The 23,770-nt window shown below is 41.7% G+C and overlaps 2 protein-coding genes and 1 long non-coding RNA gene across 6 annotated transcripts in view; 1 reads left to right on the top strand and 2 right to left on the bottom strand.

The window, feature by feature from the left end:
• ELF5 (E74 like ETS transcription factor 5) overlaps positions 1-1,543 on the top strand; it is a 47,757-nt gene extending 46,214 nt beyond the window's left edge. For all 4 annotated transcript variants that reach the window (XM_055423822.2, XM_055423824.2, XM_055423823.2 and 1 more), the window contains one exon: positions 159-1,543. In XM_055423822.2, the coding sequence (XP_055279797.1) occupies positions 159-255 (97 nt within the window). In that variant the 3' untranslated portion in view covers positions 256-1,543. The remainder of the gene's footprint in view (positions 1-158) is intronic.
• Positions 253-5,598, bottom strand: LOC148775656 (uncharacterized). The gene is made up of 2 exons (XR_016039006.1): positions 2,304-5,598; positions 253-659 (listed from the first exon to the last, which is right to left on the bottom strand). It is a non-coding gene; the product is annotated as an uncharacterized LOC148775656 (long non-coding RNA).
• Positions 5,599-7,056: 1,458 nt separating this feature from the next.
• The window catches only part of CAT (catalase), a 37,003-nt gene continuing 20,289 nt past the window's right edge, over positions 7,057-23,770 (bottom strand). The window contains exons 7-13 of the mRNA XM_055423821.2: positions 21,968-22,159; positions 21,352-21,504; positions 17,093-17,231; positions 14,396-14,526; positions 10,872-10,979; positions 9,064-9,147; positions 7,057-7,770 (exon numbers count right to left, since the gene is read on the bottom strand). Coding sequence (XP_055279796.2) covers positions 7,705-7,770; positions 9,064-9,147; positions 10,872-10,979; positions 14,396-14,526; positions 17,093-17,231; positions 21,352-21,504; positions 21,968-22,159 — 873 coding nt within the window. The 3' untranslated portion in view covers positions 7,057-7,704. The remainder of the gene's footprint in view (positions 7,771-9,063; positions 9,148-10,871; positions 10,980-14,395; positions 14,527-17,092; positions 17,232-21,351; positions 21,505-21,967; positions 22,160-23,770) is intronic.

Below are 23,770 nucleotides of genomic sequence, written 5' to 3'. Positions count from 1 at the left end.
TGGGAAAGGTTTAAGTGTAAGTTGATAAGAGGGTGTGAAAATACCAGGGTAACCAAAGACTGGCCTCGTCACCTGAGAGGAATGAGGGGCATGCTTGTGCTCTGTTGCTTTCCCGCGGTGTGAACCCTCCCTGTGTTTCTCTTCTGCTCTCTTCGCAGGTACTACTACAAAACCGGAATTTTGGAACGGGTTGACCGAAGATTAGTGTATAAATTTGGAAAAAATGCACATGGGTGGCAGGAAGACAAGCTATGATCTGCTCCATCGTCCAGCTCATTTAATGGATTTCTGTCTTTTCAAACAATAGATTGCAATAGACGTTGAAAAGTCCTTTAAAAAAAAACAAAACACCTGCCAACGTGCTGATAAAATTTCTTCACATCTCAGCTTACGTTTGGATTCAGAGTTGTTGTTGTCTATTTGGGGGTAATGGCCACAACCTTTAAGCAGTTCTTTTTTATTTAACCCAAGGGGAGGAGGGAATGAGCTTTTGTGGTGCCCTGATCAAACATCACTTTCCTCGTGAAGAGCTGCGGAACCACCACGCCCAGTGCCTTCAGCGCTGCTCAGAGAAAAAGGATCCAGTTCTGCCATTTCGAGGCTCCTCTGGTGCTCCCACTCCAAAGGCTCCAAAGTTTTCACATAGGTAACTGTGGCAGCTCACAAAGCAAAAAAATAAATAAAGTGATTAGTTTGTAGTTAACATAGTAGGAGGGGTGAGATGTGATAAGATGTGATAAGATTTTAAATCGTTAAAGTCAAATTTCATAGTAAAGTTTCTTAATTAGTAAAGGAGCTAAGACATCAAGCTGATACATAATTGGATTTAGCATAGTAAACTTTAACCAGAATATCTTTTTAGCTGCTCAGCAAAACCCCCATGGCCATCTATCTGGGCTAACACACTTAAAATTAGGCACATTCTTAATTCTTGCTGAATTTATTCCCCCTTTTCTCCAGGGTAGGGAGCATCAGATGTGCAAAGAGTTAATCAATCAACAGATGCTTGCATCAATTTCCAAACCACTACTGTTTCTATGGTTCAAGCTGTCAACACAATAAAATCATAATTCACTGATTCTGTCTGTGGGCAAGACATTAAACCTTTATAGAGCCAGGAATTTCCTGACGGCTCTGTAATAGTCAATTAAACTATGAGTCTCTCGTTTTGTTTTCCTACCTGATGGGTACGCAAGCTCTAAAATGCGTATTTCCTTGACAAAAATAGTGACGGTGGATTTACACCAGTGAATGTTCTACACGTCTGCACTGACGTTTTCTCACCAGTCACTGGCCGGTGAGCCATTACTGACTCCAGCTAGGTGGACTGCCCCCAGGACCCCTTCCCCAGTGCAGGAAGCTTCATGTGACGAGGCACTGAACTGCAAGATGGACCAAGGGCCTCCATCTTAGAGTTTCACGTTGAAAAAAGTAACTTGTTTTTAAAAAATGTGAATGACTGTAAAATAATCTATTTTTTTGATTCATGTGTTTCCCAGGTGGATACAGTTTATAAACAATGTGAATAAAATATTTAACGTTACACTGTCTCTGGATTGTTCAGTTTAGCAAGGCTGGCTCAGCAAACATTGCTCAGTTGTGTTCAGCTCTTTATGACCCCATGAACTGCAGCACGCCAGGCTTCCCTGTCCACTGAGATAGCCACTGAGTTGGTGAGACCATCCAATCATCTCATCCTCTGTCATGCCCTTCTCCTCTTGCCCTCAATCTTTCCCAGCATCAGTCTTTTCTAATGAGTTGACTATTCGCATCAGGTGGCCAAAGTATTGGAGTTTCAGCTTCAGCATCAGTCCATCCAATGAATATCCAAGGTTGATTTCCTTTAGGATTGACTGGTTTGATCTTGCTGTTCAAGGGACTCACAAGAGTCTTTTCCAGCACCACAGTTCGAAAGCATCAATTCTCGGGCACTCAGCCTTCTTTATGGTTCAACGGTTCAACTCTCACATCCATACATGTCTACTGGAAAAACCATAACTTTGACTATATGGACCTTTGATGACCCTTCTATTAATATTTCCTACTACTTAGGAGATGGAGATTCCTAGAGAGCCCCAAAGATGTAAGAGATATAGGGGAGTGATCTACCCCACCACCTTTCCTTCTGAAGACAGAGTTCTCACAAGATGGAATGCATGGACCAATGGGGCCTACAGGTATGTTTTTGTTTGGTTTGCATACACTCATTTTTGTTGCTTGTGTTTGAGGTGGTATTTTGTTTCTTACTGTGAATTAGCTGCCTTATTTGAAAATCAGGAAATGTATAGGCAAATCCAGATTACCAATTTCTTTTTAAGTCAGATCTGGCATCACTGGTGTTCAGTGCTGTGGCGGTCATTTCCTGGACCTGGGTGGAAGAGCATTTGGTCACTTCATGCTGCCTCATACCTTGAACTTTGTTGGTTCCCTGTTTAGTTTGAGGTGGTTGTTTATTTTTTTACTATGACTTTTAAAGGTTACACTCCACTTACAGTTATTACAAAATGCTGACTGTATTCCCCACATTGAACAATACACCCTTGTACCCTACTTTACCCCCAACAGTTCGTGCTTCCCACTCCTCTATTTTGCCCCCTCCCCCACTAGCAACCACTAGTCTGTTCTCTCGGTCCGTAAGTCTGCTGCTTCTTATATTCACTAGTTGGTTGTATTATTTAGATTCCACAAGTAAGTGATATCATACAGTATTTGTCATTCTCTGACTTATTTCACTGAGCATGATGCTCTCCAGGGCCATCCATTTTGCTGCCAAGGGCAAAATTTCATTCTTTTTATGGCTGAGTAATATTCCATTGTATATATGCACCACATCTTTATCCCAACTTCTGTCACTGGACGCTTAGGTTGCTTCCATATGTTGGCAATTGTGAACAGTGCTGCTTTGAACACTGAGGTGCATGCATCTTTTCGAACCAGTGTTTTTGTCTTTTTCAGATATATATGTAGGAATGGAACTGCTAGGTCACATGGTAGGTTTTTTTTTTTTTTTTGAGAAGCTCCATACTGTTTTCCATGATGGCTGCACCAATTCACTTTTTTTTTTCATATAACCAGAATGGTTTTACATTTTGAAATTGGGACCCCTGTCCAAGCCAGGTGAAGAGGGAAGTACCAGGTTGATGTACTGGATCAAAGCTCACAGTCTAGTTGAAAGAAGAGACTGTCCAGGATATTAGCAATTATCTAACAGGAGGGGAGCTGGGAGCTTTCCAGCTTGGCAGTGAAAAAACAGAACCAAGCAGCTCTGGGGAATGGCAGGGACTGAGGCGGGGGCCGGGCAGGCAGTGGTGGACTACACACTCACCACCTAAGAGATGCTCTCCCCCAACCAGAGGTGGGCATCAGGCAATTCAAAGAACAAAAAAAACAAATCCCTCTGCTACTCAAAAAGTTCTTCTGTAAAACCATTAAACTAGCTCTGTCTCTGTATGAGTTTCCAAGGCTGCCCAAAAGAAGTTACCAAATTTGGTGACTTAAAACTACAGAAACTCATTCTCTAACAATTCTGGGGGATGAGTCCAAAATTAAGGCATCGGCAGGGCCACACACCCTCCATAAGCTCTAAGGAAGACCCCTTCCTTGCCCCTTCCAGCTTCTAGGATCTCCAGGGGTTCCTTCACTTGTGGCTGTAAAAACGCAATCTCTGCCTCCATCTACATAGGAGTTGCCCATTCTCCTCTCCTTTGGTCTCTTAAAAGCTGACCTTGGAGTTTAGGACCCAGTCCAGGATGATCTCACCTGGCCATGCCATGCATGCGTGCTCAGTCACGTCTGACTCTTTGTGACCCCATGGACAGTAGCCCACCAGGCTCCTCTGTCCATGGGATTCTCGAGGCAAGAATAATGGAGTGCATTGCCATTTCCTTCTCCAAGGGATCTTCCCGACCCAGGAATTGAACCCACATAAGAGGAGTCTGTCTCCTGCATTGGTAGGCAGATTCTTTACGCTATGCCACCTGGGAAGCCAGATCTCATCTGGAGATATTTGCAAAAACCTTTTCTCCAAATAAAGTCACCTTCACAGGTTCCAGAGGTTAGGATATGGATATATTATTTTAGGGACCATCATTCAATCCACTATACTCCTTAAAATGTTTTACTTAAACATAGATTTTCATAATGTAATTCATTCCAGATCAGAAAATACAAGGATTATTTAAAATACCACGTTTAAACAAACAATAAGCAAAACAACAAAAATTAAAATGACAACGCAAAAATCACTTATCAAACAGCCAAATGATAGAATAAATATTTCCTTCGTAAAAAAAAAAGACCACAGAAGAGCTTTCTACATGTGAGTGATTAAAATTCTCAAAAATTCAAAAGTATACAGAACTTTTTGAGTTCACATCTATTAACCTTTCACATCTTTAAAAGCTCTGATGAGGACTTTAAAGCCTTCAGTGTGCCCTGTAAGATCATTTAAAATAGAATCTGGCCCTTTGCCTCTATCATGAACTAAGAGGCAAAGAAATGGCCAAGAAGCTTGCCCATTATTTTTCTTTCAGAAAAGCAAGTGCTAAGAAATTTTGAAAACTTATTTCTGTAGCAGGGATTACAAATTAGAGTCATACCCTTTTACCTGGGGAAGGGAAAAAATTAATGTGCTTTAAACTAAAATTCTGACATTGAATTTGAAAGCAACACGATGATTCTTCAGTGTTTCCCTAGGTCCAGTCCAGACCAACCCTCCTTTTAGAACAGTAAGTAACAGATTTTAAAATACCAGTAGATTTTTAGAGAGTGGTGCGCCAGAAGGTAAGTAAAAATGTCTTTCAAGAAGGTAAGAATGTGAGAAACGAAAAGACATGTCCACACAAAAACACACACACAAATGTTCATAGCGGCATTATTCACAGTAGCCAAAAAAGTGTAAACCACCCAAATGTCTGTCAACCGATGAATGGATCACTAAAACAGTTTATCCATACAACGGGATATTATTTAGCAACAGAAGGCAATGAAGTACAGATACATGATAAAACATGTAAGAATCTTGATAACATTATACTAAGTGAAAGAAGCCAGTCACTGAAGATCACGTGTTGTTATGATTCCATTTAGATAAAATGTGCAATGTAGGCAAATATATAGACAGATCCATAATGGCCGAGGGTTACTGGGCAGGATTAAGTTGGGGGTGATGGTGCCTGACCGCTAATGAGTACAGATTTTTAGGGGGTGACAGAGATGTTCTGAAATTTATTGTGGTGTTGACTGCACAACTCCATGTGTATGCTAAAAACCATTGAATCATACACTTTAAATGGATGGATTTCATGGTATGTGAAGTCTATCACCAAAAAACAGCTGATTTCTTTTAAAGAAAGTGTCAATGATCAACTGTGTCAAACACTGCCAAGAGGCCACGTAAGTTAAGGATGAGAATGGAATTTGGGCCTGTGTGTGTACCTGTGTGTGTGGCAAAACATACATAAAATGTACCATTTTTAAACTGCTTTTCAGTATACAGTTCAGTGGCAAATATATTCATGCTGTTATGTTACCATCACCACCATCCACCTCCAGAACTTGTTCATCTTCCAAATGAAACTCTATACCTATTAAATAAGAATTCCCCACTCCCCTCTCCCCCAGCCCTTGGCAACCACCATTCTATTTCCTGTCTTTGTGTATTTGACTATTCTAGGCGCCTCCTATAAGTGGAATCATACCATACTTGTCCATCTGTATCAGATTACTTCACTAGTGTGTCTTCAAGATTCAGTCACGCTGCAGCCTGTATCAGAATTTCCTTCCTTCTTAAGGCTGAATAATATTCCATGATCTGGATATACATCTTGTTTACCCATTCACTGATTAATGAACCCTGAGGTTGTTTCACCATTTGACCCTGATGAATAATGCCTCACATGGTACACATCTCTTCAAGTCTCTGCTTCCACCCCTTTTGGGGCTATACCCAGAAGTGGGACTCCTAGATGGGACGACTGGATTTTAGTGGCATGGAAGTCACTGGTAACCTTGACAAGGGCAGTCTGCTTGTAGGTTCAAGAAAAGACAGAGAGAGTGAAGACAGCAAGTAAAGGCAGTTCTTAAAAGACATTTTTTCAATAAAAGGGAGCAGAATAAAGGGATCAATAAATATCATTAACACTGCTGCTGCTGCTAAGTCGCTTCAGTCGTGTCCGACTCTGTGTGACCCCACAGACAGAAGCCCACCAGGCTCCCCCGTCCCCGGGATTCTCCAGGCAAGAACACTGGAGTGGGTTGCCATTTCCTTCTCCAATGTGTGAAAGTGAGAAGTGAAAGTAAAGTCGCTCAGTCGTGTCCGACTCCTAGCGACCCCAAGGACTGCAGCCTACCAGGCTCCTCCATCCATGGGATTTTCTAGGCAAGAATACTGGAGTGGCTTGCCATTGCCTTCTCCGACCATTAACACTACTGTATGTTATATATGAAAGCTGTTGAGAGTAAATCCTAAGAGCTCTTCTCATGAGAAAAAAAATTTTTTTCTATTTCTTTAGTGTTGTATCTATATGAGATGACAAATGTTAACTAAAATTATTAGATTCTGGGGGGTGTGTGTGTTTGTGTGTAGACTCGTGGGTATATGTGTGTGTATTTGTATGTGTGTAGACTTGGGGTTTGTGTGTGTGTTTTGTGTGTGTGAAGACTGTTGTGTGTGTGTAGACTCTGGTGTGTGTGTGTGTGTGTTTTTTGTGTGTGAAGACTGTTGTGTGTGTGTGTGTGTGTACAGACTCTAGTGTGTGTGTTTGTGTGTGTGTGTAGACTCTGGGGTGTATGTGTGTAGACTCTGTTGTGTGTGTGTGTGTGTGTGTGTACTCTGGTGTGTGTGTGTAGACTCTGTTGTGTGTGTTTTGTGTGTGTGTAGACTGGTGTGTGTGTGTGTGTGTGAAGATGTGTGTGTGTGTGAAGACTGGTGTGTGTTTGTGTGTGTGTGTGTGACTAAGCAACTAAACAACAACAATCTAATAACATGATATTCAGATTAAGAATCTTAAGACATTTCAAGTTACATATGAAGACTAAAGAAATCAAACACCAGTCTTCTATTTTTATTTACAGATTATTTTATTGAAAAAACAAAAGCAATTACAAATCAGTCTACTGCAAAATCAGTGCTGTATTAGGATAAATGTAATTCCAAGTTTTAAAAAATCTGATTAATTCAAAGCAGGAATAAACATCAAGCCATGATGGTGCTGAAATTATTTTCAAAAGACAGCAATGTGTTCTTCCTCATGGAAACTTAGAAAAATTAAAATTTCTCAGTAAATTATCTTTATCTTTTCTTCTTATATAATTACAGTCATATTTTTATAAAATAGGCCATGAGATGATATGTAAACATTAATGTCACCAAGACTTTTTCTTGTCAAATAAAATCATATTTCTGCTAGAAACTTTCATTCTAGTCATTTTAAGTGAATAATCAGCTGTCAAAAGCAAATACGTATTTCTTTTAAATGACTATTAAGTCCTAACCTTCATTCACCCACAGGAAAGTAGGGTTAAAAGCCATTATTACATCATTTGCTATAGCAATCTGGATTATCATTTTATAGACACAAACTTGCATTTGCATGTCTAGCAAAGGAGAATCTTCCATCCAGTGATCAGTGGGTACAGGTGCGAACACCATGCTTTGCTTCAGAGGCAGACGGCACCGTGGTGCAGGGTCAGGGCCTCCGACCCTCAGAGGTTAGCTTTCTCCTTTGCAGACAAGTGAGACGCATGCTGCACATAGGTGTGAACTGCGTTCTGTTTCAAAAGGGCAAGACCAGCAGGTTAATGAACTCACTCGGGCAGAGACTCAGTGCTTATTTCTGCTTTCATCTGTGCTCAAATGAAAATAACAACGCAGAATTTGTCTACCTTAGATTGTCTTGTAAGTGTATGTGCTAAGTTGCTTCAGTTGTGTCCAATTCTTTGCTACTCTATGGACTATAGCCCCTGCAGAGGAGGGGATGAAAACCCACTCCAGTATCCTTGCCTGGAGAATCCCATAGACAGAGGAGCCTGGTGGGGTTGCAAAGAGTCGGATGTCACACACACACACACACACACAGGAGTCTTCACACACACACACACACACACACACAGAGTCTACACACACACACAACAGAGTACACACACACAAACACCCCAGAATCTACACACACACACACAAACACACACACCAGCGTCTATACACACACAAACACACACACACACAACAGTCTTTACACAAAACACACACACACACACCAGAGTCTACACACACACAACAGAGTCTTTACACACACAAAACACACACACACACACCAGAGTCTACACACACAAATACACACACATACACCAGCGTCTACACACACACAAAAATACACACCAGTATACACACAAAACACACACACCAGTCTACATACACACACATACACCAGAGTCTACACACACACACACACACACACTACACACAAATACACACACTACACACACAAATACACACACATACACCAGCGTCTACACACACACAAAAACACACACCAGTCTACACACAAAACACACACACCAGAGTCTACATACACACACACCAGAGTCTACATACACACACACACACCAGAGTCTACACACACACACACACACACTACACACACAAATACACACACATACACCAGTGTCTACACACACACAAAAACACACACACCAGAGTCTACATACACACACACACACCAGAGTCTACACACACACACACACTACACACAAAACACACACACCAGAGTCTACACACACACAAAAACACACACCAGTCTACACACAAAACACACACACCAGAGTCTACACACACACACACACACACACACACACACCCCACACACACCCCCCCCCCAGAGTCTTATATGGCCCAGGGCTTAAATGAAGAGGTTGCGCTTTCCAGGTGAGTTCTTTATATCTCAATTGAGATTGTGAACAGCTGCACTGAACAGCTGTCCCTAAGGAGAATCACTGTCAGAGAAAACCCAACTTGCCTATCCACGCCACACATCCTCTGCCCCAGCTGGGCTGCTCTGCGCTCACCTTAGGTTTCTCCTCATTGTATTTGTCCAAAAGAGCCTGGATGCGGGAGCCATAGTCAGGATGGACATCACTGAAGTTCTTAACCTGAAACCAAATGAAAACCATGTGAACATCACCCTAGCCCCCTGCCACACCAGTCCCTAGTATCTGCTTCATGGGATTTACTCCAGAGGGGAGGAGGGACACGTCCACAGGAGGCAGAGCCACACAGCAATTAACAACACGGAGCAGGACTTAGGCCCTGGATGTATACTGCCTGAGCAACCCTGGATAAGTCATTCGCCTGAGCTTCAACACCCACTCCTCATGGAATAGGTGAGACAATCAAATCTACCTCATAAGGTTCAATATCCACTCCCACAGAAACAAATGAGTCGATTAAATCTACCTTGCAGAGTATTGTGAGAAAAATGCATTAGGAGGTGAGCTACACTTAAAGAGCTGACCTCAGAGGAATGCAACAAGTGCCAGTGATTTGTATGAAGAAACGGGCCCCGACACTGCCTGATTTTAAAGTTAGCTGGATACACCATGTATAAAACAGACAGCTGGCAGGAAGCTACGGTCCAGCAGGAGGAGCTCAGCTCAGTGCTCAGTGGTGACCTGGATGGGTAGGATGGGGGCAGGGTTGCGTTGGGGGGCCCAGGAAGGAGGGGATATATGTATCCATATACTTGATGTGCTCTGTTGTACAGCAGAAACTAACACAACATGGCAGAGCAATTATACACCAATAAAGTGAGGTGTACAAACACTGGCCTGTGCCGGGCAACTCTGCACACTTCAAGACGGAATTCCTGACCAGGGGCTGATCCCCAGCAGACAGCAGGAGATAGGACATCAAGAACCCACGGAGGTCAGGCAGCTTTAGCATACGTGAGAGGAGAAGGCCAAGAGTTTGAGCCCAATTCTCTGCTTACAAACAGTCTTACTCATTCTTCTAAGAAAGATGAGAAAAAACCCACCCCACCTATCTCACAAAGCAACTGTCAGGCCCTCTGCCTCAGTGAGACAGCAAGAAGTACTAGTGTCCAGGGAATCAAAGGGTTATCTTTCATACACACACTCATCAAACACGGTTTATAGAGCTCTGCCTTCAGAGAAAGCGCCCAGCCTGCAAGGTACATATCTCCAGACCTTAGAACATACCCCAGACAGCTGCCCTTATGTACAGAGAAGCAGCAGCCAAGAGACAAGGGAAGGGCAGCAGTTCCTAAATTTATGAAAGGCTGACCCCACAGCAGCCAGGAAACCGACAGTGAGCACACAGCACAACGAGCTACCATCAGAAATGCCCTGGGACACCTCTGCTCAAAAGGTCAGCCTGAGCTTTGGAAGCAGCTTAGTTTTTACCCCAGAAAACAGCATGTTTCTAGTTGCTTCTGAAGGCAGGTTGGGTATCTTAACATCGAGTAGTCAGGCAGACTTCAAACCACAAAGACGTAATCTTATCATCTAAAGTCTAAGCAAAATTGTGGCAGGACCCACATTTTGATACTGGACATTACTCTCTTAACATGGAACTTGGCTACAGTCCGACTGAATAGCATTAGGAGACGATTTGCCCTAAACTAAATTATTACACACTGGACAAAGACTAAAGGATTAATGGATATGGTGCATCTACTGGAGGTAAGCCATAGAAAGGAAAGAATCAGAGGTTGATTGGGAATTCATACTAATTATTTTTTAAGTTTGCTTAACTCAAGTAAAAGAAATGACACTTCTTTTGAAGGTTTTTCTCCCACAGCTGCACTCTCCCCTCCTGCCAGCAGGTGTCACTGTTTGGCGCACAAAGTATCACTCACCGCTTTCTTCTGGATAAAAAGCTGTGCGTCTTTCAGATGGCCCGCAATGTTCTCACACAGGCGTTTCCTCTGCTCCTCATTCAGAACTTTCAAATAGAAATCCCGCACCTGCTCATTGAAAACAGAGGGCAGGGAATCAGATAACTATTCTATCACGAACAAAACTGACCCAAACCCCGCTTTTGAAATGAAGATGCAAGATTTCTCACTACTATGAAAAAAGGCTTTGCAATTTAAGAATAATTTAATATTATAGATGAAACTATCACATGTTGAGTTCTTCAATTTTTAAGTCAAACAGGAAGATAACAGGGGACTTCCCTGACTGTCCAGTGGTTAAGACTCCACGCTTCCAATGTGGGAGGCATGGGTTCAATCCCTGATCAGGGAACTGAGAGCCCACATACCGCGGGGGCATAAGCAAGGAAAAAAAAAAAAAGGAAGCTAATAGCTCATAACTTCTTTTTAATAATGTCTTTTGTGGTCACTGCTTATAAATCTCTTATAAATAAAAGGCAATGTAGCCTACAATTAAAAATGCCACCACACCTTAATACTGACAAGTGCAGAATGTGCTGCCATCAAATGCAAGCTTAGCACATACAACCTTTGTTCAGTTCACCCAGAACCGAAGAGGATGCACCCCAACTCACTAATTAGGCTCTTAGCTACTCAGAAGCCAAGATTTCTTAGAGAAGACAGATGTTAATAGTGACATTTTGCTTACAGTACTGAGTTTACTTCTAAAATGAATATCAAAAGGTTAAAATTAAAAAATAAGAGCAAAGTCATATGTATATGAGTCCTAACAGGCTCTGCTTATTTCTGAAATCAGCCATTTCTCAGTTATTGCTCCGACTCTATTCAATATTTCATTCATTCATTCATTGAGCAAATATTTATTACTCACACACCGATAATGCACCAGACACTATTCTACGTACTGTTCTGCTGCTGCTGCTGCTGAGTCGCGTCAGTCACGGCCGACTCTGTGCGACCGCATAGACAGCAGCCCAGCAGGCACCCCCGTCCCCAGGATTCTCCAGGCAAGAACACTGGAGTGGGTTGCCATTTCCTTCTCCAATGCATGAAAGTGAAGTCGCTCAGTTGTAAAACATCAAATTACCCAAGGTAGCAAATTTATAAAATATCAAAACTCTACAGTTTTTATAAGTAAGTTACCAAATATCAGAATATAATACTATTTTTAAAAATTGAGCAAACTTTAAATCTGATATTAAAGTTTAAAAATCTTTAGACTTTTAGGTATTAACATAATCCAATCAAAGTACTGCATGTGGGAAGATCTAAATAGACATTTCTTTAAAGAAGATACAGATGGCCAACAGACATGAAAAAAATGCTGAACATTGCTAATTATTAGAAAAATACAAATCAAAACTACAATGAGGTATCACTCCACTCTGGTCTGAATGGCCATATCATAAACTCTAGTGGCTCAGACAGTAAAGAATCTGCCTGCAACACGGGAGACCCGGGTTCAATCCCTGGGCTGAGAAGATCCCCTGGAGTAACAAATGGCAACCCACTCCAGTATTCCTGCCTGGAGAATCCCATGGGCAAAGGAGCCTGGCGGGCTGTAGCCCATGGGGTCGCAGAGTCGGACACGACTGAGCGACTAAGCACAGCACAGCACCTGCCTGGCTAACAACCACCAATCATACACAGCTCGGCTGCTCACTACAGGAGGGCATGGACGCCACAAATGGGACACCTGTCCCATTTTATAACCAGATAAGGATGCTGAGCTAATCTACCCACTCCAACGCGTGAACCACAGACCTTTAAGAACAGGACCAAATTCCTATTAACGAAAAAGTGACATTTTTAATAGCCTATACAAAGTGAGAGAATGACTATTTTTTCTTTTTAAGTGTAATATGTCTGCAGTAAGGGTACCAAACCTAAGTGTGAAGTTCACTGTGATTTTTCAGGGGACACTGATATGTCACAACCACCCAGCTCAAGAAACATCACTCACATCTCAGAAATGCCCCTACCATACCCCTCCTCCCAGTCCCCTTTCTCCAACTCACCCCCCAGTTGTTTTTACTTCTATTATTATAAATGTTTTTCTTTACTTCTCCTGGAAATGTACACAAATGGAATCATGTGGTCTCTATTCTCGTTCTGTTGTTCAGTTCCATGTTTGTGAGATTCATCTGTGTTACTGCTTGTTGGAATTCTTCATTAGTTTTCATTGCTGTACACCGTGGGGAATATACTACGGTTTATTTATCCAAGCTTTCGTTGATGAATGCTTGGATGATGTGAAGAAACCGTTGTACCTGTCTTCTGCTGCTCATATATACACAATTCTATTTGGAATCTATGTTTAAGAGTGCACTTGCTAGGTCAAAAGACACGGACATGTTTAGCTTCAGTGGATACTGACAACCAGGTCTCCAAAGCACCTGAACCAATTTACACTTATGTGAGAGCTGTTTCTCATTTTACAAATACTTGGGACACAGTCTTTTTAAGTCTCGTCATTCCTATGCATTTGTGGTGGTGCCTCTTTTCAGTTTTACTTTATATATACCTGATGACTAGTGAAATAAATGACCTTTCCGCACGTTTTCCAGTCATTTGGATACTTCCTTTATGAAGTGCCTATTCAAGTCTTTTGCCCATTTTTTTCATATTCATTTGTCTGACTCTTTCTTACTGCTGTGTGGGAGCTCTTTATATGGACAGTATGTGTGTCGTTTGTTATTTAGAGGAAAGCAAACTGTGGCTTGCGCTCTCTAAATGGTTTCTCATAATGAAGGGAAGTTCTTTTTTTCTCTCTTCATGAGTGAGTCTTGATAACATCTACTGCTCTGCCTGCCAGTTCAGTAATCCTCTCTTCACTTATGTTTAATCACCTTTTAAGCTCATTTACTAAATGCTTAACTTTAGTTGTTCATTTTCCAGTTCAGTAAGTCCATTCCATTTTTTAAAATTTATTTTATTGTATTGGCCGCACTGCACAGCTTGAGGGACCTTAGTTACCCAACCAGGGATCGAACCTACACCCCCTGCGGTAGAAATGCAGTCTTAACTACTGGACTGCTAGAGATGTTCTCTCACTTCTTTTTTTATAGATTAAAGTTCTTAATAACGCTCCATGTTGTCATCCCTTTTCTATTTTCCTAAAAGTATTATTTGCAGTTATTTTAAAACCTGTATCTGACAATTTCACTATCTGGATCTCTAGTAGGTTTGCTTCTATTGCCAATTTTGTTTTGTTTTTTTCTCCCTCTGGATTTTTCAGATATAAGGTTTTAAGTGTTGGGTATGCCTGATAATTTAGTACTGAATGCTGGATATTTGCATGTGAAAAACAAAGAGATAATCTGAGACTCTATTTTCAACTCCATCCAATGTGGGAACTGAGTTATGAATAAAGATGTTGCCCTTGAATTCAATTTGAGACATATCAGACACTTTAAAAGGGGAATATATGCAGACATTGAGAAGAATGACCAAGCGACTCTCACGGCAGACAAAGGAGCCATTACCTGAGTGACATTGTCTTCGCTGGTGCTGTTGAAGCGCTGTACATCCCCAGAAAAGCGGGTCCTATGTTCCAGGGCAGAAGGCTGATGCTCCGGAGCACTAAAGCTATTGGGATAGTAATTTGGAGCCCCACCTTTAAAGGAAAACCACATACATTCACTTGGGGAGATGAATAATGAAGTAAGTCTACAAATAGTCAACAAAATAAGAAATAAATTCAAGTGACAATTATATATATGTGTGTGTGCACACGCGCGTGTGCACATGCCATGCACATATTATCTTTGACTCCCCATATTTAGCTATAAACAGCACCCAGATTCTTAGAGAATTCTGTCATCTGCTCGCATGTCTGTCTCCCTCTGCATCTTATAGGAGAGATCTCAAGTTCCGTTTTGAACACTCAGATGGTCCCATCTCTACAATCTTCTAATGCTTACCAGGACAAATATATTTATATAAGTTTGGTTTGGCCCCCATAGAAGATGACACCCAAAGACACATTTCAAATTGGAGGGTTTCAATTGGGCCTGGGCGCAGTTCAAACATGGAATCATGGGATTCCTGGGAGCTCAAAGTTCTAGCTCTGCTCCTTCAGTCACCGACACACGGACTGAGCCCTGAGATGCTCACTGACTGCTTCAGGTCAGTGCTGGATCCGGAATCTGGAATTTTTGACTTTTCCATTCCAGCACATACTAGATTCCCAACACAGGACTCTACTTCACTATTTCTTAAAGGTGTTTAAGATGTTTGGGGTTTCTTTCCTTCATTGACTACGGCTTTATTTAATTCTAATGGGCTGGCCGAAAAAGTTCGTTTGGGTTCTCCATAACATCTTACAGAAAAACCCAAATTAACTTTTTGGCCAACCAACCCAACAGCTTCACTTTTGCTTCTCTCCACAGATACATTTTTAAAATGTTTTTTTAACTTTGATATTTCTGTCACCACTGATTTCTCTGGACTTAGGAAAAATAAAGACAAATGCAATCAAAACATGTGTTAAGACTTTCAGAATAAATTTTGAGGCTTTTTTTTTTTCCTTTTGGCATGTTTATTTTCCCAACTATACTCTGCTTCAGCTGATGTAAACAGAAGCTTGTGTTATCTGAGTACACGCTGCCGAAACAGAAAGGATGGCTTGAAAAAACAGTACAAGTAGTTTGAACAAAGCAGTGTGGGTTTACAATTTTACCCAGGTCTCTGCTGGAATAGACAATCCTGGGTGGATACATCACACTGTACATCACACTGACAAAGGAACCAAAAGCTCGTAGGAAGACAGCAGCACCATACTCCCATGGAGTCCAGTTACCAGCCCAAAAAATTCATTCCAGTTCAGCCACATCCGCGTGAAAAGCAAAGTTCTCCAATAATGAGCCATCACAGTGATATTCTATTCTAAGAATTAGCTCTTTGAAATGTGCCAGTTTGAGTAACTTTAAAATTTTATTTCCGAATAAGCTCTGACCTTTACTCAAAGTTGGAGCTGTCCTCAAGTCACTGACTACCGGGAAAGATTAGCTTTTTCATCGAACTGCAAGGGGACAGGTCAAACGTTCTACTTTTAAAATTAGGCAAAAAGGGTGTCAAAGTAGTTTTTTCACACATACGCCACTATAATAGTAAACAATAATGGTAAACACAAAGCAATTACTTATTAATGACATCCCAAAATATATATGAACGACTTTAATACAGCCAGGCTTCCCTGACAGCTCAGTTGGTAAAGAATCTGCCTGTAATGCAGGAGACCCCAGTTCGATTCCTGGGTCAGGGAGATCCACTGGAAAAGGGATATTCCAGTATTCTCGGGCTTCCCTTGTGATTCAGCTGGTAAAGAATCCACCTGTCATGCGGGACACCTGGATTCAATCCCTGGGTTCGGAAGATTCCCCTGGAGAAGGGAAAAGCTACCCACTCCAGTATTCTGGCCTGGAGAATTCCATGGACTGCATAGTCCACGGGGCTGCAAAGAGTCGGACACGGCTGCGCAACTTTCACTTAATACAGCCAGTCTCAACAACAAAAGAATCAAGGAATATTAATGAAAAAAAATCACTTTAGGATAAATACACAGACGACAGATAGAGAAGTACCGATTACTTGGGGCAATTATATACCAACACGTCAAGCCTCAGAGAGCAGAAATACTGCAGCCACCCAACAAACTCAGTTAGTGAACATATTAACTTGTCGAATAATTGGAACAGGCTTAATGATAATAATAGGAACTAAATGCAAGGCACAAAATTATATATATATAATCTAATCTTAAATGTGTAACAAATATTCACAGAAGAGCCCGGCAAGAAATACAGCAAAATCAATATCAGTAATAAAATTAATTAAAAAAAAAAAAAAAAAAACCTGCTCCCTAAGTTGGATGATATCCTGCAGCAGCCAGTGTGAAAGATCTTTCTCCCTGCCTTTCACTGTCAGATGGACAGCAAGTAAAATCTGAGGTGGGAACTCTCAATAAAACATATAAATAAAAGTATGGAGAGTCCTCAGGCAGCTGAAACCTTCATTGCTGGGCAAGAGATACGTGGTGGACACAAGCAGTCACGTGGGGCTTCCACAGAGGAGGAGGTCCCTGGGGCACCCTGAAAACCCCTGGGCTGACAGGGTGCCCCAAACCTCTGCCCAGCAGTGCCCCCTGGCACCCTCAGAGTGAGCCACCTTCTGAGGCTTACCCTGATTGTCCATCATGCACATGGGGCCGTCGCGCTGGTAGTTGGCCACTCGAGCACGGTAGGGACAGTTCACAGGTATCTGGAGATAGTTGGGTCCCAGGCGGTGGCGGTGAGTGTCAGGATAGGCGAAAAGGCGGCCCTGCAGTTATAAAGGGAACAGACGTTGACAATGTGCTGCTGCTGCTAAGTCACTTCAGTCGTGTCCAACTCTGTGTGACCCCATAGACGGCAGCCCACCAGGCTCCCCCGTCCCTGGGATTCTCCAGGCAAGAACACTGGAGTGGGTTGCCATTTCCTTCTCCAATGCATGAAAGTGAAAAGTGAAAGTGAAGTCACTCAGTCATATCCGACTCTTAGCGACCCCATGGACTGCAGCCTACCAGGCTCCTCCGTCCATGAGATTTTCCAGGCAAGAGTACTGGAGTGGGGTGCCATTGCCTGCTCCTGACAATGTGCAGTAAGAGACAAAAGAGAAACAGCCCATGAATTTCCCTGGCAAGCATCGAACACAGAGCCCTGACTGTCCACCCAGTAAAGACCAAGGGTTCTTCTCTCTCACCAAATGAGTGCTCCCTAACTTAATCTTCCACATCGTGCAGCCAAAGAGCCACAAATCTTCACATCTCTTTTAGATCATAACTCCATTTTTCCTCAAACAACAAGTTAGTGCCCAGGCTTGAATTATTTCTTATTCCTAGGACTTTCCTGGCAACCCAGGGGTTAAGACTCCAATGCAAGGGGGACAGGTGTGACCCCTGGTTGGGGAACTAGGATCCTACATGGTAAGTGGTACAGCCAAAATATAAAAAAAATAAATAAAAATGATTTATTGTTTCCAAGGACACATTACATTGCAAAATAAACTTGCTAGAACCCGACTAACTGGAGTCATGAACTAATTCCATTCCTCCCCACTCTCTCACTCCAGGGGAGGGGTCAACCATTTGCTCTTAATAAAAAGAAGCAGATTTCTACAAAACCAACTGTACAGGAAATTATTTAAAAAAAACACCTTTTGTGTTGCAGCCTGGTTTATGTTAGATACACTTCGAGCTGTGAGACTTTTAGATATTAACAAAGAAAGCCATGGTATAGGATGATGGCCTTATAATGACACAAGGCCCTGAATCAAGATTAAATTAAATCACATATTTACCAAGGCAGGAGGTTGTGCAATTCCTTTCAATTAGTGTTGAAACAACCTTGATGATTAACTCCATATAAATCTTAGTAGCCAATTATTTAAATATTCTCATTATTCAAAGCTCTACTCACAAGCAGTTTTCTTTAATTGACTTTATTATTGGCCTTGAATCTGAAAGAATATTCATGCGTGCATGCGTGCTAAGTCACTTCAGTCATGTCTGACTCTTCGCAATCCCATAGACTGTAGCCTACCAGGCTCCTCTGTCCATAGAATTCTCCAGGCAAGAAAACTGGAGTGGGTACCCATTCCCTTCTCCAGGGGATCTTCCCAACCCAGGCCTCGAACCTAGGTCCTCCCGCATTACAGGCAGATTTTTTACCATCTGAGCCACCAGGGAAGCCTGAAAGAATATTCTTATATCACTAATTCTATGGGCCAGCCAAAACACAAATCAAGTTGAATAGGGCCACTGATGTGATTATTCTGTACCAAATCACTCAGGCCAACAGGCTTAGTCCAGTCTTGCTGTTCTGTCCATAATCTGCTCTTGGCTGAGTGACTCTACCTCCCATAATCATGAATCTAAAGTAATATTCAGGGACTTCCCCAGCAGTCCAGTGGTTAAGATTTCACCTTCCAATGCAGAGGGTGCAGGTTCGATCCCTGGTCGGGGAGCTAGTAAGATCCCATATGCCTCTCAACCAAAAAAACCAAAACACAACACAGAAGCAATACTGTAACAAATTCAATAAAGACTTTAAAAATGGTCCACATCAAAAAAAATCTTGAAAAATATTAAAAATAGAGTAATATTCAGATGACTGGCCATGCAACCATGAACAAAAGCACTTATAGTTTGGATGCTGGTTGCCGCCTTCTGCCCAAAACGGACTAAGCTGTGCTCTAACTATACCAACAGGACAGAAGATACAGCTGAGCCAGCAGCAGCTCCTGGATATAGCCCCATCATATTATTCTGGTTTTGTGTCACCTTGTGTTTCATAAGGCATCCAAATCCCACCTGCAGGTAGAGACCGTCTAAGTTAAGGCTGAGAAATGCACACAGCCAGGCCACACCCTGACCCTAACTTGAATGAAGGCCTTACCCAGGGCCCTGTGCCCAAGTTCCTTCCTGGGCTGGGGTGAGAAAACAGAGCAAAGCTCTCCCACTCCAGCAGTCAACTTCTCCACTCCTGATAAACTGTGACACATGGGAGTGAACAAGGGCTGCCCCTGCATCACCAAGCACTCAGGGGACAGTCTCTGGGAGTCACGTTATACTACTGAGTGCTTCTCACCATGGTCCGGTTTACACTTTGTATCCCAAAGTTTTAAAATTTAGTAATGTGTTGCCTTTCAACAATAATTGTTGAAAGGCAACTGAAAACACTGTCCATTACTGTACAACTACTATACCACCTGGTCATGTGTTAGTTCCCATCAGAGTAGTTTCCAAGCCCTCCCCACTGGCTCTCCTTTTCCAAGCCATCCTTCCAACGTCACCCTAAATATTCCTGCCAAAGACTCGTCCTAAGGCCCCATGCAGATTCTATTACTTCAGTTCAGTTCAGTTCAGTCGCTCAGTAGTATCTGACTCTCCGCGACCCCATGAATCACACCACGCCAGGCTTCCCTGTCCATCACTAACTCCCGGAGTTCACTCAAACTCATGTCCACAGAGTCGGTGATGCCATCCAGCCATCTCATTCTCGGTCATCCCCTTCTCCTCCCGCCCTCAACCTTTCCCAGCACCAGACTCTTTTCCAGTGAGTCAACTTGTCTCATGAGGTGGCCAAAGTATTGCAGTTTCAGTTTTAGCATCAGTCCTTCCAATGAACACCCAGGATCAATCTCCCAAAAATCCCTGGACAATTCCTCAATGGTCATTAAAAGGCTAACTAAGTACAACAGTTCTTCCCTGCTGTATGGCCTCCTATTATAGCAGCCATAACAGTCTATCAGTAGACAGGTATTCAACTCACAGCAGTCAAATTAAATTAAAAATTAATATAAATTTATTTTCTATAAAAGGTTCCCAATGTCAAAACAAAAAAATTATTATTTTTAAAAAACAAAGGAAACTTAGTTCACCTCCATGGACAGTAACACCTGAACTGGAAATGGACACTTACATAAGAAAGAGCCGTCAGTCACTGTGGTCTGATCTGGGGTAAAAACTTTAACCTTTGTACCATGATCATAGTCTAAGAACACAAAAGACTGATTTACTCAATAATTATTAAGCCAGTTATTTCCCCATTAATTCCTGATCCAGATAAGAATTTTTCACTCTTTGCACTCTTGAAAAAACATACTGGAAAGAGGTGAAAAAATACTGAATGCCTAGGAACATTACCGGAGAAGGCGATGGCACCCCACTCTAGTACTCTCGCCTGGAAAATCCCAGGGACGGAGGAGCCTGGTAGGCTGCAGTCCACGGGGTCGCTAAGAGGTGGACTCGACTGAGCGACTTCACTTTCGTTTTTCCTTTCATGCATTGGAGAAGGAAATGGCAACCCACTCCAGTGTTCTTGCCTGGAGAGTCCCAGGGACCAGGGAGCCTGGTGGGCTGCCGTCTATGGGGTCGCACAGAGTCGGACACAACTGAAGCGACTTAGCACCAGCAGCAGTAGGAACATTACCAAAACAAACAGTAAAACCCACTGCCTTTAATCAATGGAAACATAAACCAGGCTTGTCAAAATCATCTCTGGGTCTCTTTTTACACGTGCCATCACTTTCTCTTTACATGAAAGAGAAAATGAATACAGTTATGCTGATCAAATGTTATAATCAATTAATGGCATTCCCCATCCTTGATTAGAGATTGAAAAAGAATATTCCACAAATACCTAAGGAATTTCTACTATAACTTCTTATAAATTAAGAGCCTAAATATCAAAGTGAGGGACTCACTATGAAATTTGTTTCATCCTGTAACGCTCATTTAAGGATGTCTCATCCAGTCCCACAGGGACTAAAGACCCAGACCAAAGTTTAAGTGATGTCCTAGTTAATTCTTCATATAAAGATCAAGCCAAACTACACTGCAAGGGCACACAGGCATGTACACACACTCCTGCCTCAGAACCTCTCGATCAACTAGGTTTACCTGAAGCATTTTGTCAGGGCTGGGCTCGATGCCGGGTGGCATGTTGCTTGGGTCAAAAGCCAACTGTTCAACCTCAGCAAAGTAATTAACTGGGTTCCGGTTTAAGACCAGTTTACCAACTGGAATAAGAGGGTAGTCGTTGTGAGGCCAAACCTAAAAATAATGTCATATTCACAATTACCAGACAACCAACAGAAGGAAATTAAAGTACTCATAAAAATACAGCTTTCAAATACAATGGAGCCAATGATAGTAAGTGAAAATAACATTTTTGAATCTAATAAAATGGTAAGAACTTAAGGTGAGTGCATTGGTTGAATCTTTTGCAACAGTAAACGGGAGTAAATATTGGTATTTTCCCTGGGCAAAAGTACATCATCTCATCAAAATTTGTTCCCTGCTAATAACAATGTATCAGGCCACCCAGATGAACTCAGTAAAGTTATCAAACAGTAACTGGAAGGGAGATGCTGGTGAGCCCTCATTCACAGGCTAGGAAACTCTTAGGTGGCTCCAACTGTTTTGTACACAACTTATAAATGCTTGACTACAAATTTTTTAAATTAGGTGTGAAGATACTTTAAAAAGAAAACAATTTAGTTATTAACTGACTCACCTTGGTAAGATCAAATGGATTAAATGGAAAAGTTTCTGCCTCACTAAATGTCATGACCTGGATGTATAAAGTCCAGGAGGGGTAGTTGCCTGTGGCAATGGCATTGAAAAGATCCCGGAGGCCATAGTCAGGATCTTCGTGGGCAAGTCTTGCTGCATCTTCAACAGAAAGGTTTTTGATGCCCTGATCAGTCTACAGGAGAAACAAAGAAGCTCAAACTGAAACTTATTGGCAAAGTTATCAAACTTCAATCAGTAATTCATTGAGGGATTATGAGTGACACTATCCAAAGACTGGATTTTCCTTGTAACAGTAACTCCTCTCTTCAAATCTGCCACAAATATGAATTTATCAGTAAGAAATTCTATTTGCTTATCCTGATTCTTTTCAATGTCCAGGGAATCTGTCTACACATTTTATATTAAAATTAGTCTTTCTTTCCCTTTATGTATTCCACATTATTTGAATTTTTTAAATTGTTGACATATAGTTCACTTTCAATTTTTCGCTCATATAGAAAATGCTACATTACTGTCTTCAGAAAAGCCAAGACAATTTTTGCTATAAAGTATACACAACACGGAGAAGGCAATGGCAACCCACTCCAGTACTCTTGCCTAGAAAATCCCATGGATGGAGGAGCCTGGTAGGCTGCAGTCCGTGGGGTTGCTGAGGGTCGGACACGACTGAGCGACTTCACTTTCACTTTTCACTTTCACACATTGGAGAAGGAAATGGCAACCCACTCCAGTGTTCTTGCCTGGAGAATCCCAGGGACAGAGGAGCCTGGTGGGCTGCTGTCTATGGGGTCACACAGAGTTGGACACGACTGAAGTGACTTAGCAGCAGCAGCAGCAGCATACACAACATTTAATTTATCATTTTAACCATTTTCAAGTGTTCAAGTCAATGGATTTCTCTGAGTGCATATTGTAAAATAGAGTTGTTGGGTCATATGGTAATTCTATGTTTAATTTCTTGAGGAATCTCAAAACTGTTTTCCAGAGTGGCTACTATTTGAATGTTTATACTCATGCTATTTCAGATCAGAAAAAAAAAATCAAAATATATTTTAAAAGTAAGCAAATGGTTAATAAAATTAAAGGACTTTCCCCCTTTTTTTGCATGAAGTAATTTTTTTAAATTCCCTGTCTTATAATATCTCAAATCAACTACTGAGATTGTGCTCAGCTAGTATCCCTCCACCCCAACTCTCTTCCTTTTTTAATTTTTTTAAAAGAAATCACAGAATCACAGTTTATATAGCTGAAAAGAAATTCAGTATAGCCACTCAAGCAGTTCACCAACTATGAGCAACCAAAAGTACTTTATGGGTGGCCATAAAGTTCATTCAAGTTTTTCCATAAGATGAACCCAACTGAACTTTTTGGTCAACCCAATAGTATTAATATTCTGACTTTCAAACAAGCCATTAAAACCCAAAGATGTTAAGTCACTTTCACCAGAGCTCCTATTATCATCCCATCCTGCTTTTCAAGAGAGTTCCCACCTCTATCTTATTTTGAAAGAGCCCCAATAAGTCAGACACCACGTAAATATTTCCTTCTCAGAAGTCACCACTAGAAGGCTGATTGATGTCTACCACGGAAATCCCAGCTCTCTCTAGCCAGTGGCAAGATTTTTTTCAGCCTGTTAGATCTTCAGAATTAGAATAAGTAAGTCACCATCTGCAGATCACCCAGCTAATACACTAAATTGTACAATATTACTGCAATACCTTTCTGATTTTAACTGAATCCCCTGGGTTTAGAAAAGCATGACCTTAGGTCAGAATAATCCAAA

The sequence above is a fragment of the Moschus berezovskii genome, chromosome 14 (genome assembly GCF_049115385.1).
Source record: "Moschus berezovskii isolate FMDL1 chromosome 14, NW_MosBer_1.0, whole genome shotgun sequence".
Taxonomy (NCBI): domain Eukaryota; kingdom Metazoa; phylum Chordata; class Mammalia; order Artiodactyla; family Moschidae; genus Moschus; species Moschus berezovskii.
The sequence above is the reverse complement of the archived record's forward strand: the minus strand, read 5'-3'. Positions and strand labels throughout refer to the sequence as shown.